Source organism: Candida dubliniensis, chromosome 4 (genome assembly GCF_000026945.1).
Source record: "Candida dubliniensis CD36 chromosome 4, complete sequence".
NCBI lineage: Eukaryota > Fungi > Ascomycota > Pichiomycetes > Serinales > Debaryomycetaceae > Candida > Candida dubliniensis.
The window spans coordinates 783168-798419 of record NC_012863.1 but is presented as its reverse complement, the minus strand read 5'-3'; the positions used below and the strand labels follow the sequence as shown (position 1 = coordinate 798419).

The following is a 15252-nucleotide window of genomic DNA, read 5'->3' as shown; positions in this document are numbered from 1 at the left end:
AAGACCAATCAAATCCAATAAAATACTTTTAGTTTCATCGATTAACTGATAAAAAATGAAAGATGATGGAAAAAAGATGAGAAACGCCGCTTGATCGGATTTATTGCAAGTGGGAGATTTTTTTTTCTGGTAAAAGTGATAAATCCGAGGAAGGTCCAATTGAAGTTTATTCTCTTATTGTGAGACACGTCTTGGCGGAAAAAAAAAAAAATTTCCCCTCTGTGCCTCGATAGCCATTTACAACAATACTATTAGTAATGAACAACTAATGGAAGGTATTATAATACTGATTCATCTGATAAAGCATCAATTATTCATCTCAAATCAACAAAAACTATGGATTTATCTTAAATATTACTAGGGTGATGGTACTATAAAAGTTCCTCTATAGTGTTTATTTATTAGAGGCTATTCTTCTTTTGTGCGACTTTGCAAATATCAATGTATGGATCTTGAACTTTAAGTTAACTTATACTTCTGGTTTTGTTACAAATTTTAGTAATTCAAAAATAATCACGTTTATAAATAAAATAAAAAAATAAATAAATAAATAAAGTTCAGACCAAGCTAAACCAGAACGAAACTAAAATAATAATCTAAAAAACTGAAATAAAAAGATAAACGTGTAAGTAAAAAGCAAAGCAACAAGAATTCAAACTTGTTATTGCTACTTTAGATCAGCACCAATTTAAGAGTTAGTACATTGAGATCAACTCAAAATCTAAAGGAAGGCAAGAGATTAACTCTATTTTGCCTAAGCGAGACCACCAAGAAGGGCTGGAGCAAGTCTTAAGAGAGCATCAACAACTTCTGGAAGAACTTTTTCAAGGAAAGCAACAACCTCTGGAACAAGAACTTCTCCTTCGGCAATGATTTCGTTAACAATATCACCAATGGTGTCTCTCTTGACGTTTTGGATTTCTTCTTGAGAAACTTCTCTTTTACCAACTACGTTGAAGCCAACAGTACCATCAGCATTGGCGGCAACAACATCTCTTTTGGTTTCTGAACCATATTGAGCAACAGCAGCTTGTGAGAAGGAAGCAAGGAAGGCAAAAGCAGCAATATTGTAGAATTTCATATTTGAGGATTGAGTTTGGGTTTGATTGGAGTGAGGAGTGTAGATTGAATTATAGAAGACAAAAATTTCCAAATCAAAGGACATCTACTGTCATATTTATAGTCCCACATTTTCTAACAGTTTAGTGTTGAATTAAAGGGTAATATTACAATTCTTTCTACTCAAATAGAGCAAGTGACTATAGTATAAGAAAGAGAACCACACTCCATATTTGTCCACAGTATAAAAAAATTAAGTTTTGGAATAAGGTTTGATACCCTCCGTGTAAAAACGAAGCATTCCTTCTTTCTTCCTTGAACGGTATTAAATTGCGCAATAGAAGATAGATTTAAACTTCATACCACCGTCAAAATGATACTTTCATGAACGCCTGAGCTTTGAAGTTTTTTGATTAGAAAAAGCTTTAATAATTTATCCCATATATCAAGGGCCACTCTTTTGTATTTTCTCTTGTTCTGTTGACATGGCGAAAGTGCCGATATTGAGTTTGATAAGGTGATTGCTTTAACCAATTTTAAAGATAATATTTTAAGAAAGATTTGTTTGTCCGCCTTGATTACTTTAGTATCTCTCAGGGATCAATGCTACTTTAAAAATTTAAGAGAAGACATAATACCAAACCCTGGAAGCTATCTTGCAATTATTTAGTAATATCATCAACAGCTTCGGTAGTAACATATATCACTATCGACTTTACAAGTAGCTACTGTATTCAAAATTCTTTTGGTAAAACGTTTTCGAGGTTTTTGACATATGCTGCAACTTTGTTTTTTAATATACATAATTAGAGTTGACATATAAAAGGAAGGCGGTTGTTACACCTTATTGATGCCACAGAATACGGTGTATGTTGTCATCCCAATTAAGAGAGTAGAGAAAGAATTCTGCACACTATCCTTTATGCTGTCTTTGATTGTGGACTCAACTTGTTTTCTCTTGAATATGATTTCAAACGGTTGTGGTTGAACTTTAATGTTTTATACTACTTGGCTGTGATAGAATAAATTGATGTGCAATTAACCAAGCATATGTATATCATATATTTATATCTATTGTTTCAAACCCCCAGTGTAGCCACTCAGGATTGAGAGGTCGATATTTTGATAAGTAGATATCTCTCCAAGATAACATTAACGTAGATGCAGCGAACCATACCGTTTTTTTCTTGGTTAGATAATGCATGAACTTAGAAAATAGTTAAAAACATATAAATCACAATCATGTTTGTGAATAGTAAATTCCACTACACAAACTAAACTAAGCTCAGACTCTTGCGTTTGCACTTTCCCGGTTTGATCAAATTATAGTTTAGTTCAAGGGGAAACCACACAAATCCCCATGTTTTTTGGAACCAGTGAGGCTTTATCGTATTTGACGAACTAATTAATGGTGGCTTTTGAGTGAGGCTTAGTTCTTTTGAAATTATTATTATCAAAACGTGGCAGTCAATTGTGGTTAAATATACATATCAAGAGATTAGCTAATTCACTCTTTTAATGTCATGTGAGAAATGGTTTTTCGTTATATGTTTCAAAGAGATAAAGCTTTCGGTAAAAAAAGATAACCAAATTAGGGAAAAAAGACAATTCAATTATGATTCAGTACTGACAATGTGGCTTGCTTTCAAATGCTCTACTTTGGGTTGATGAAAAATTTCGTATGCTTCAGTGTATAGTAAATGAGAAGAAAAAGCCTGTGGTGTTCTTTGCAGATATTTTTCAAGCCATAATAATGTATATTTATGTAAAAGTTATAAAAATAATAGGAATGACACATTATTGAGGGTAAGCCTCTAATAGTGTCTACAAAGCCATAGACCGAAAATAAATGAGGTAAAAACAAAAAGTATCAATTCATCTAGTGAAGCAAATGTACTCACAAGATAAGTCAAACCGAACTATCGATAACAAGAGCGTGTCTGAGTAACAATTCTACCAAATAGTTGTAACAGCAGTAGTACCATTAGCAACAGTAGCAGTATTTGCAGTAGCGTTCAAAGTCAAGTTTTCGGTGAGTGTTGCATTGTAGTTACGTGGAAAGAAAAGTGCTTGAGATACTAAGATGAATAAAGAAACAGGAGCAATTTGGTTGAATTTCATTTTCTATAATGAGTTTTGATTTGGTAATCAATTAGAAAGTAAAGTTCAAAAGGCAATTCAATCTAGTTATTGGTAGGTATTTATAACTAAAATTTCAATTGCTACATTGATTAAGGGATATTCCTTCCAATATCCCTACTCCTCTGCTACTAACAACAAAGCTACTCAGTAAGTGAATTGTTGCCTGATTCTACTACATATCTTTGTAATGGGAGACAACATCTCCTGTTATTTTTAAATTAAACAAATGAAATTTGAGCTCAAGTAATATCTAGATATTTGTCTAGATTTGCATCATTGAAAAATGGAACAACCTGAACATAGAATAAGTGGAGCACTTGTTATTGGTCTTGATTGTATGTATATCTTGCATGCTTGTTTCAAACTAACAATAATACAAAGAAAAACAAGCAAATTACCAATTTTCATTGAAGCTAATGATGTATCTTGTTCGATTTTGCATATTTAAAACTCATTGATATTGCTAAGCAATCGTTTAACACTCACATCACTACTCGGATAAATTATTTTGACGTGCGGCTTCCCAACAATCAACCAATTATAATCCTATTGTTGAAGAAACAATAGTTGACAGGCTTTATTAACAATGATCTTTTTTTTTAACAATACTTAACAATAAAGTGATATATGGAAACCTTAGACTACTTCTAATTTCTCCCTATTTAATACAAAGGATATTTGATCAGTTGTATATATATATTGTATCCGACGACTTGACTGGAAATTATCCTTGAGGGTATTTGTTGCTGCAACAAGATATCAGGCAATACTAAGTATCATTATTTAGAATTCTTTTTTTTTTTTTCCACATTAAACAATGAATATGGATAAGCATTCCTATTTCGGAAGAATATTTAGGGGATGAAAATATATATTACAAAGGTATCTAATCCTCCATTGTAAACAATTTGATTTATCACTTTTTGTTCCGAGATACTCTTTCTTTTTGTAAAAAGTTAAGAGAATTTCTTAGGTTACAACTGGAAAATTATAATCTGATACTTGAATTACTCACAGTATATTATTTTGTTTTTGCATCTTGAGCGAATACATGAGATTGCCTGGTCTTTACTTAATATTACAATGGAGTACGATTGCAAATTGAATGCTTTTTATTGTATAGCAATATAACAAGTATAAAAAAAGATAACCAGTTTAATGGTTATTAGATCTGAAAACATATATCTGATAAAGTATATTAACAACTCATAAGTGAATAAAAAAGAGACACGATAAAATAAACATCTAGCTTAACCAAACTCTGTAGATAGCTCAAGAAGATCCTCCAATAAGTTGAGGAGCTTCCTTGATAATTGCACCAATAATTTGAGGGACAATTTTTTCAAGGAAAGCTATAACTTCAGGGGTAAGTTTGATTCCCTCGTTAATGAATTCCTGAATAATATCTGATGCAGCATCTCTCTTTACTTTGCTTGAACCTTGTTGAACAGCTAAGACAGTTTGAGGAAGGATCTTTTTGATTTCCTCAATGACATCGTCAATTATTTTTTGCAAGTCTAACGAACCAGGAGCTCCACTAGGAGAAGATCCATCTCCCAAAAGACCACTGATAATCTTGATGAGTTCTGGTAAAACATCAGTAAGGGCACTAGTTATAATTGAAATAATAGTTGAGATCTCATCGTCTTTGGCAAGAACATCATAATTGTATTCTCTTTGAGAGAGAATATTACCATTACCATCACCATTAGCACCTCCAACAACAACATCCTTTTTGACCTTGGTTGGTTCTTGATTGTTTTGAACGATAGCAGCCTGAGTGGATAAAGCGAGGAAAGCAATTGAGGCGACTTTGGAAAATTTCATTTTTTGGATAAATTGAAGATTGGTAGTAAGTTGTTTTGTTGAATAAACAAATAAATGAAAAAAAAATCTACTGTTCAAGGTTCTAAATAGCTCTATTTATACCCAAAAATTTCAACAGAACCGTATATGTTAGATAACTCTTTTTTTAAAAAAAAATATCCCTTTACTCGTTGATATGGCTCAAATTGAATGGTGGGCTGACCATTTCTGCTCTACTACTAAAGATATTTATTGGTAATGGTATGTCTTTTTGAATTCCTTCCTCCTTTTTTAACAATGAAGATTTAAATATTGCATTGATTCCTTTGTACTATTGTAACTGTGTAATTGAGGTATGGCGTTGTTTCTGGATTGAGTGAATACTCCTCCACCTCTCCGTAATCGGTTTTTAATGCTTTTTTGTGGCTACTGTGGCTAAAAAAACCGGTTGCAGTTTTTGGATTTACATGCCCAGTTAGTTTCTCTGAGTGACCGTTACGGTTAGCAATACCAGTGGCTAGAATGTTCAAATTAGATTCAATGCAAGATACGGAGTTTAGAGAGTTTTAACGCATTTCAACTGACAGGTGCACAATCTAGTTTTCTGTTTAAACCATTTTGTGTATTATTTTGGTTTTATTGTTTCTCAAAAATGTGCAAAGAGAGCAATTTGATGATAATGGAAATACTATCAAGCGCAATAAAGAAAGAAACTCGACCCATTTAAAGAATGAGAAATTAAAACTGAAAGATAAGTAATCTAATAATGAAGGGCCTTGTACAAGCTTCGCACCAGATCTAAGAATACCAAATACGCACAACCTACATTTATTTGATCTAAAATGAAATCTTCATGTCCCGAATGTTTATGATAAGTCTTTGTGCGTGAAATTGTACATATGTCCAACGTAATCAAGTTACACTTATACCCGAACCACCAATTACATTGCATTTGCCGTGTGAATTCCAACACATTGACATAAATTTTAGTCAGTTGAAAGAACGGCATTTTGTAATACATAGATATTCATTTTTTTATTATTCTCTATTTCTTTCTGATTGTAAGTTCTATTGTAAAATGGGTTTGTCTGTAAACGTGGAGTTTGGACAATTTACAATATATTTAACAAATTAAACACAAATGATAGCATAAACAAAGCCTTATAATATTAATATAAAAAAAAAGTACATAAAACAAATAAACAATAAAATTTACAATAGCAAGTGTTTCAAAAATAACCACCTGATTAAACTAAAATATTTTTAACTTAAATAAAACATCAAATAAAATCCTCGTCTAGTTTTTTCATTAAACAAGACCAGCAATAAGTAAAGGAGAAACCTTAATAAGCTCCTCAATGACTAAAGGGGCAACTTTTTGAAGAAATGCAACGATTTCAGGAGTAAGCTTTTCTCCTTCAGCAACAATTTCTTGAACAATCGAAGAAATCTCATCTCTCTTAATAGCCTTGAGCTTCATTGGTAACAATAGCAGCTTGGGAAGACAAAGCAAGAAAGGTAACTGCAGCAATTTGAGTAAATTTCATTACAAATAGTATATAAGTTTTATTTGTGTCTAATAGAGAATGACAGAAAGTAAACTTTTGTGCAAGGTGAAATTATTTTAAAAGGAAAATTTTCTTTAAGAGTCTTTATCTTAAATTTATTTTGATACTTCTACAGATTAGATTGATGATTTGTGTGGCTTTGTTGTTTTTGGGTTAGCCATGGTGAAATTAGTCGAATACGATTTTAAAAAACTGTTATCTGCTAAAATCTATATTTCACTTTCGGTTCTTTTAAAAAATGAATACCCAAGCAAATCTTTCATCTTGAAATTTTCGGAAAGTTGGCATTTGCTTTATGTTAACAATTTCACCCAGAAAAGTATCACTTGGTGCATAATTCCGGATAGACCTTACATATTGAAAACACAAAATTCTATTTAGCAGAATTATTGTCGTCAAGTATCAGGAGGCGAGTATTGTTCACTTCACTTCACAGCTACAGTAAATAGCTTCATTGTACTCTATGAATCGTCAAAAAAAACACATTTGTAAAACCATGAGATTTTTCAAGGTTGGCCCCTGCGCATTGACCTTCTCATTTGATATTGTCTATACTAATTTTTCTATTTTATAAAATCCTTTATTGTTGTGGCTAGTTTGAGCTTTGTGAAACAAAGGACTCCAGTTCTGATAACAAAATTAACAATAGCCGCGAAAAACACAAACCAAAGGAAAACATGTTTCTTTTTTTTTTTTTCTATTGTTGCAAACTTGACCCTTGCGGAGTTAGCGGATAAAGTAATTTGCGGAACTCAAAGTAAAAATTCCTTGTGAAATTTCTTTTTAGTTAACATTTGCGGATTAACTTCAAATTTATAATCTTAAATTGTATCTAATTGCACGACGATTATTAATTACGATTTTGATCTCTTGGGCTCTCTTTATTTTACACTTTTATTCTTTTCTTATATTTTCGAAGGGTTTCCTAGGAACTTGAGAGCTTGCAGGAGAACACTAATAAGTAGGAAGGGATTTTTTAATTGACAGTTATAATCGTTAGAACATACTGTAAAGTAAGGTTGATTTATAAAAGAAAGGATATAAAAAGGATGGTAAAGTAAAAGTATATAAAAAGTAGTGCAAATTTGACAGAAATGTGAAATCAAATAGCTCTAAGCAAAATTTGTCTCTCTCGCATATACGGCTGAAGCTTTTTTTGGTATATTTGGTCAATTAGTTAAACCTGTTTTCCTTATTTTTAATAATATTACGACATAATAAATTACCTATTGAAAATTATCAGTATTAGCAAGTAGTGGGAACTATATTTTTTTTTGTTGGGAGGGGTTCTGTATTCGACGTCGCTGTCATTCTTGTCGGTACTTGCCATATATACAGTAGATCATGATAAAAATTTGGTATATTTTGTGTTTGCTGCCTACTAGGTCTGCGATTACATAAAAAATTAAAAAATGATATGAAGTATTAGTATTACACTATAAACCGAAAATAATAATATTTAATAAATAATAGAAAATCAAAAATCAAAAACAATATCTTAAAAATATAAGTACGAAACTAATTTTATAACAAACAAAATATTCAACAAAATACTTGATGTATTGTATTGAAAACCGAAAATTTTAAGAACAAAAAAAAAAAAAAAGCAACACTTTGCTTTTTGAATAAATGGTATCAGGAATTAATTCTAAATTACAAAGGCAGCAATACCAAAAATTGCAACACTGAAAGAAAACTTCATGTTGTTACCAGTACCTTCGTATGTAGAAATAGCAGCAACACTTGACTGAGCAGCAGATGATACAGCAACCGAAATCGATTCAAGTGTAGTTGAAGCAACGCTCTTAGTGGTGTAAACCATCACGGTAGTTTCTGAAGTAGATGTAGAATCTGTACCAACTAAGGTGGATTTAGTACCTTGACTATTTGTTGTGGCTTTAACATCTGGAGTAATCGAAGTAGAAGCAGCACTTGAAGCAACTGAGGTAGTAGAAACAGCACTTTTAGAAACTGGAGTAGTAGAAGCAGCACTTGAACCAACCGAGGTAGTAGAAGCAGCACTCGAAGCAACTGGAGTAGTAGAAGCAGCACTTGAACCAACCGAGGTAGTAGAAGCAGCACTCGAAGCAACTGAGGTAGTAGAAACAGCACTTTTAGAAACTGGAGTAGTAGAAGCAGCACTTGAACCAACCGAGGTAGTAGAAGCAGCACTCGAAGCAACTGAGGTAGTAGAAACAGCACTTTCAGAAACAGGAGTGGTTTCAATGTTGGAAGTCGATTTGCCAACTGTGACCAGTGATTCTAAAGCAGGAGATACTGGAGTGGTTTCAGTAAGTGGACAGAATGTAGTGTAACTTGTTGTATCAGAAGTGATGATAGTTACACCAGTGGCTACTTCAGTTTTACTGCATAAATTGTTTGAACATGACGTAACAGTTATAACAGTTGTTGATTGCTCAGAAATTGTGTACACTGAACCTGATGACGTTTCACCAGCTGAAGTTGAGTGTTCTAAGATAGTATTTGGAACAGATGGGTTTGATGTAGTATCAACAGACGACCATTCTGGAGTTGTGACTGCTACTGATGATTTTGGTGTAGTTGTTGAAACTGAAGACTCAAAGGCAGATGATTCCCAAGTAGTAGCTTCTGTGGTCGATTCAGTAGATGGGTTCTTTGTGGTAACAACAGCTGACTCTGGCGTGGTACTTGGTTTGGAGGACTTGTTAGTTGAAAGGATTGAAGTCATAGGAGATGATTCTGGAGTTGTTGTTAATGTAGACCATGCTGAAGTTGATGACTTTGAAGGATTAGCTGAACCCGATGACTCAGAGATAGTAGACTTTGGTGTTTCAATTGAAGTTGTTGAATCGAAGGAAGAATACATCAAGGTGGTACTTATAATAGATGATTCAGGAACAGAAGATTCTGAAACTAATGATTTCAAAGTAGTTGCTGATGTGAATAACTCAGTAGTAGTAGTTGACAAAGATGGTTTTGAAGTAGTAGTTAAATTGCTGAACTTAGTAACTGAATATCCTAAAGTAGTAGAAGAAGAATATACTATGGTACCTGGAATGGTTGACTTGGTGGAATATGACTTCAACGTAGTTGGTGAACTGGAGAATTCAGAAGATGAGTACTTTGAGGTAGTAGTGGAAATTAAAGATTCAGAAGATGAGTCTGGTGTGGTAGTTAATATTGACGACTCTGGAGCAGAGCTTGGTACAGATGATCCCAAAGTAGATGACTTGGAAGTGCTACTCAAAATGGTGGATTCAGTAGTTGAATATTCTAAAGTAGTAGCAGGAGCAGGAGGCTTGGAAGTAGAATATTCTAAAGTGCTGACTGAAGTCGATGGCTTAGAAGTTGAGTCTTTTGAAGTAGTGGTTGAGATCGAAGACTCAAAAGCAGTTGATTCCAGACTATTAACTAAATCTGATGACTCAGAAGCAGAAGCCACGCTTGATGTTGACTCAACGGTAGACTGTCTCGAAGTTTTGACGTGAATTGATTTAGTAACTGAACCTGATTCAACACTAGTGTGTTCTGAAGTAGTACCTAAAGCAGTTTCAACAGTAGAATGTTTCACGGTAGTAGCATGACTTGATTCAACACTAGTGTGTTCTGATGGAATAGCATGGGTTGAGTGCTTAGCAGTAGAGTGTTTGATGGTGGTAGCATGACTTGATTCAACACTGGTATGTTCTGATGGAATAGCATGTGTTGAGTGCTTGACAGTAGAATGTTCTGATGGAATAGCATGAGTTGAGTGCTTAGCAGTAGAGTGTTTGATGGTGGTGGCATGACTTGATTCAACACTGGTATGTTCTGATGGAGTAGTATGAGTTGAGTGCTTAGCAGTAGAGTGTTTCACGGTAGTAGCATGGCTTGATTCAACACTGGTGTGTTCTGATGGAATAGCATGAGTTGAGTGCTTAGCAGTGGAATGTTTGATGGTGGTAACATGACTTGATTTAACACTAGTATGCTCTGAAGTAGTACCTGAAGCAGTTTCAACACTGGTGTGTTCTGATGGAATAGCATGAGTTGAGTGCTTAGCAGTAGAGTGTTTGATGGTGGTGGCATGACTTGATTCAACAGTGGTATGTTCCGATGGAGTAGCATGAGTTGAGTGCTTGATAGTAGAATGTTTCACGGTAGTAACATAACTTGATTCAACACTGGTATGTTCTGATGGAGTGGCATGAGTTGAGTGCTTAGCAGTAGAGTGTTTGATGGTAGTAGCATGACTTGATTCACCAGTAGAATGCTTTGGAATACTAGCATGAGTCGAGTGTTCTGATGGAGTAGCATGTGTTGAGTGCTTGACAGTAGAGTGCTTGATGGTGGTAACATGGCTTGATTCAACACTGGTATGTTCTGATGGAGTAGCATGACTTGAGTGCTTAGCAGTAGAATGTTTCACGGTAGTAGCATGACTTGATTCAACACTGGTATGTTCTGATGGAGTGGCATGTGTTGAGTGCTTGACAGTAGAATGTTCTGATGGAATAGCATGAGTTGAGTGCTTAGCAGTAGAGTGTTTGATGGTGGTGGCATGACTTGATTCAACACTAGTGTGTTCTGATGGAGTGGCATGAGTTGAGTGCTTAGCAGTAGAGTGTTTCACGGTAGTAGCATGACTTGATTCACCAGTAGAATGCTTTGGAGTACTAGCATGGGTCGAGTGTTTTGATGTAGTAGCATGAGTCGAGTGCTTTGAAATAGTCTCAATTTCTGTGTCTGTATCAGTGAGTGGACAAAATGTTGTGTAAACAGTTTCTTTATCAGTAACAATTATAACACCAGTAGTAACTTCAGAATGGCTACATGCATTATTTGAACATGATGACATAGTAACAACGGTTTTTGAAGGTTTGTGGGATTTATGATTGGTATGTTTAGTGGAGGCAGTTGAAGATGATAAAGGTGTAACAGATTTTGTTGTAGTAAATGGAAATGGTGGCTTTGAAGTTGAATGCTTCGATGTGGTACTAGCATGAGTTAAGTGTTTTGATGTAGTAGCATGAGTCGAGTGCTTTGAAATAGTCTCAGTTTCTGTGTCTGTATCAGTGAGTGGACAAAATGTTGTGTAAACAGTTTCTTTATCAGTAACAATTATAACACCAGTAGTGACTTCAGAATGGCTACATGCATTATTTGAACAAGATGACATAGTAACAACGGTTTTTGAAGGTTTGTGAGATTTATGATTGGTATGTTTAGTGGAGGCAATTGAAGATGATAAAGGTGTAACAGATTTTGTTGTAGTAAATGGAAATGGTGGCTTTGAAGTTGAATACTTCGATGTGGTAGTAGCATGAGTTAAGTGTTTTGATGTAGTAGCATGAGTCGAGTGCTTTGAAATAGTCTCAATTTCTGTGTCTGTATCAGTGAGTGGACAAAATGTTGTGTAAACAGTTTCTTTATCAGTAACAATTATAACACCAGTAGTAACTTCAGAATGACTACATGCATTATTTGAACATGATGACATAGTAACAACGGTTTTCGAAGGTTTATGGGATTTATGATTGGTATGTTTAGTGGAGGCAATTGAAGATGATAAAGGTGTAACAGATTTTGTTGTAGTAAATGGAAATGGTGGCTTTGAAGTTGAATGCTTCGATGTGGTAGTAGCATGACTTGGTTTAGAGGACAAATATTTAGAAGTAGTAGCATGGGTGGACTTGGAAGACAAATGTTTGGAAGTAGTAGCATGAGTTGGCTTAGACGTTGAATGCTTGGAAGTAGTAGCATGGGTGGATTTAGCAGTGGTATGTTTCGAAGTAGTAGCATGAGTTGACTTGGCAGTGGTATGTTTTGAAGTAGTAGCATGAGTTGGCTTAGACGTTGAATGCTTCGAGGTGGTAGCAATGACCGTAGTTTTTGGTTTAGTAATTGATGTTTCACTACATACATTGTTTAAACATGAAGTAACTACCACAGTAGTTTTCAATTCTTTGGTAGAAGTAATAAATACTTCACCATTGAAGTCACCAGAATTCCCATTATTTCTTTTCTTCTTAATGTTTGTATCAATATTAAATCCTTCAACTTTTTGTTGTTGATCATTAGTAGATTCTTCTTCATGGTAAACACCTAATTCAGTAATAACTGGAGCAGCATTCTTGTTGGTATCATTAAAGAACCCTTTTAACGGAATGGTAGCTTCAGTTGCTAAAATAAACCAAGCGAGCGTGGCAAGTTGAGTAGTTGCAAATCTCATACTTGTAAGTATAAAAAGCGAATGACTATGGGGGGTGGTTGGGGAGTTGGGAGGTGAGGAGAGATTTGTGGAGTAGTTTTGATATTAATAAATAAATAAGAAAGAAAGAAAGAAAGAAAGAAGAAACTAGATTTGAAATCCAACATTTTGATCCATTTTTGGTATCTATTTATACTTTTTTTTTTTGAAAAACAAAGTTGATCGTGCTTTTTTTTTGGAAATCTTGGAATGTTGGAAATCCACGGCAAAAGAAACAGGGTTTGAAAAAAAAAAAAAAAAAAAAAAAAACCTTTCATCATATACAAAAGATGAAAGTTTCAACTCAAAAGGAAATGAATGCCTAATTTTTGTGTATAACAAGAATTGTTGATTGGATGGTAAAAATATATAATATGATTTAGATTATTGTGTTTTTATTGTTGCAAAAAAAAAAAAAAATTTAGGGGACAAACTAAAATTTTAGTCTTGTAAACGTTAATATATCAAGAATGAGAATATTTTACAGGGCAAAAAAAAAAGAAAGTAATACGGGTTGCCTTAAACCCTTTGCCTTTATTGAGAATCAAAAAAAAAAAAAAAAAAAACTGATTTTGTTACTTCCTATTACTCAAAACAGAATTGTTGACCCTCTCATCACCAATGTAAGAGGTAATTTAGTACTTATTTTAACCAATATGAAGTTTTTCAAGTAATTGAAAAAAAAAAGAAAGAAAGAAAAACCCCCCATAATTTCATTTAAAGGAAAAATTATGGCTTTCGGAAAATTTCATTCTTGGAAATGTGACGTTACATTTCTCTCCTGATTGAATTTTTTTTGGTTGAAATATAATAGAAAAAAAAAGAAATTTTTCTATTGTCATTGTTTGATTTCAAGGCTAAGGAAAGAAACAATAATGTAAACACGATAAGATGAGCCTAGTCAGGGATCTGAAAAAAAAAAAAAAAAGATAAGAAAGATGAAGTTGGCAAATTGCCGTGTGGCTGAGATATCTTACATTGAAAGATAATAAATGGAATAATTAATTATGCCTTGAAGTGTTTAACAATTGAAACAATGTTATTTTAAGAACAATAGAGGTAATGTTTAGCAGTAATTCCGAAATATTTTACAACATATTGTTTATTGACGATGGTTTGGTAAGATGAAATTAATTTATCGAGAAAAAAGAACATACAATGTTTGATCTTGGAGAATTGGATCTCCGTGGAGTGATTAATTTGACAATCGGGATATTCTCCTTTTCCTTTCAAGTAATGGATTGTAGAGAGGTGATGTGGTATATCTGTTATAGCTCCATGGTGTATTTGCAGGTTCTTTTTATTTTTTTTTGATCGTAAAAATATCCAAAACAACTGGAAAGTAGACGAGGGTTTCTTTAACAGAAATAAGGCAATTTGAACAATGACCTATAATTGAAGGATTTCTGTTTCACTTTTGATATATGATGTTTGAAGTTTGAAATTTTAGATATCATTCCTTGTGGAATAATTGCAAAACTCAATTTCTCCGAGATTATGCACTATTCATTATATCAACAATAGAGAGTGTATAATAACCGTATTTGTCAAAAGGACAAAAATATAAATTATACTGCCTTACAAGTTACCAAGTTATTATTATTAGGCTTACATAGGTTTGAATTTCTTCTCCAAGATAATTATTATTTTATTTTTTTTTTTATATAGCTCGATTAATCTCATCATAAATGGAACTCAGGTTATGCTTCAATTTATCTTACTATTAAGAAAGTTCTAGAGAAGGAATTCTAATTATCAATTTTCAATAGATAGTACCATAATTTTGAATAATAAATGCATCTCTCAAACAATATGAATTATAAAAAGTACATATTTTTTGTGGATACAGAAATGTTAGTGTTATGTAAACAGAGGAAAACCAATTATAACCATTATATGTTATTCTTTTTTGTTTTGCAGTCGAGTTCAAATAGTGAGGTAGTTTTTTTTTTCACAGAGTTGAGCCATATTCATTCATTAGTCTGCAATATCTGTAAACATCACTTTTTTTATGTATAGTTTTGTGCACCACGGATTTCTGAAAACATTTCTTTGTTTTTTTAAAAAACCTCATGATGATGGAGATTTATTGGATAGTTCCAGAAAATATATAGTACGTAATTGGTGTTTTATTGTGGTTGGCCATGTTCTTCGTAATGGATAGGATAATATATGTAACTGGGCAATTTAGATTTAGATAGATAGTATTAATTGCAACTTAATCCTGCACAATCTTGGTAAATTAACGTTCCAATGGTTTAGTAGGAAATTTTATGATTGGGGTAAGGTTTTAAATTATTGATATCTTAGTAATACGAAGTTGGGAAATTCCCATTTTCAGATGTTGTAAGAATAGTTGTCTTACTACAGAAAAGAAAAAGGAAAACAAGGATATAAGAGTCTAAATTCTGTTCATTCATTTGCTGTCAAAAGCTCGTCAAAGTTTAGACGAGTCGGGGAGGGGGG

At 33.3% G+C, this 15252-nt stretch overlaps 3 protein-coding genes across 3 annotated transcripts, besides 1 other annotated feature; all 3 read right to left on the bottom strand. All coding sequences in view use genetic code 12, as the record gives it.

The window, feature by feature from the left end:
- Positions 1 to 754: 754 nt before the first annotated feature.
- CD36_43430 (conserved hypothetical protein) lies at positions 755 to 1165 on the bottom strand (the record flags this gene model as incomplete). The annotated part of the gene is made up of 1 exon (XM_002419956.1): positions 755 to 1165. The coding sequence occupies one exon, from the start codon at positions 1163 to 1165 to the stop codon at positions 755 to 757; it is 411 nt and encodes a 136-aa protein (XP_002420001.1).
- Positions 1166 to 4473: 3308 nt separating this feature from the next.
- CD36_43425 (conserved hypothetical protein) lies at positions 4474 to 5028 on the bottom strand (the record flags this gene model as incomplete). The annotated part of the gene is made up of 1 exon (XM_002419955.1): positions 4474 to 5028. One exon carries the CDS (start codon positions 5026 to 5028, stop codon positions 4474 to 4476), a length of 555 nt encoding a protein of 184 aa, XP_002420000.1.
- Positions 5029 to 7453: 2425 nt separating this feature from the next.
- Positions 7454 to 7684: a mobile genetic element.
- Positions 7685 to 8223: 539 nt separating this feature from the next.
- Positions 8224 to 12768, bottom strand: CD36_43420 (GPI-anchored cell surface glycoprotein (flocculin), putative; the record flags this gene model as incomplete). The annotated part of the gene is made up of 1 exon (XM_002419954.1): positions 8224 to 12768. The coding sequence occupies one exon, from the start codon at positions 12766 to 12768 to the stop codon at positions 8224 to 8226; it is 4545 nt and encodes a 1514-aa protein (XP_002419999.1).
- Between the last annotated feature and the right edge of the window lie 2484 nt (positions 12769 to 15252).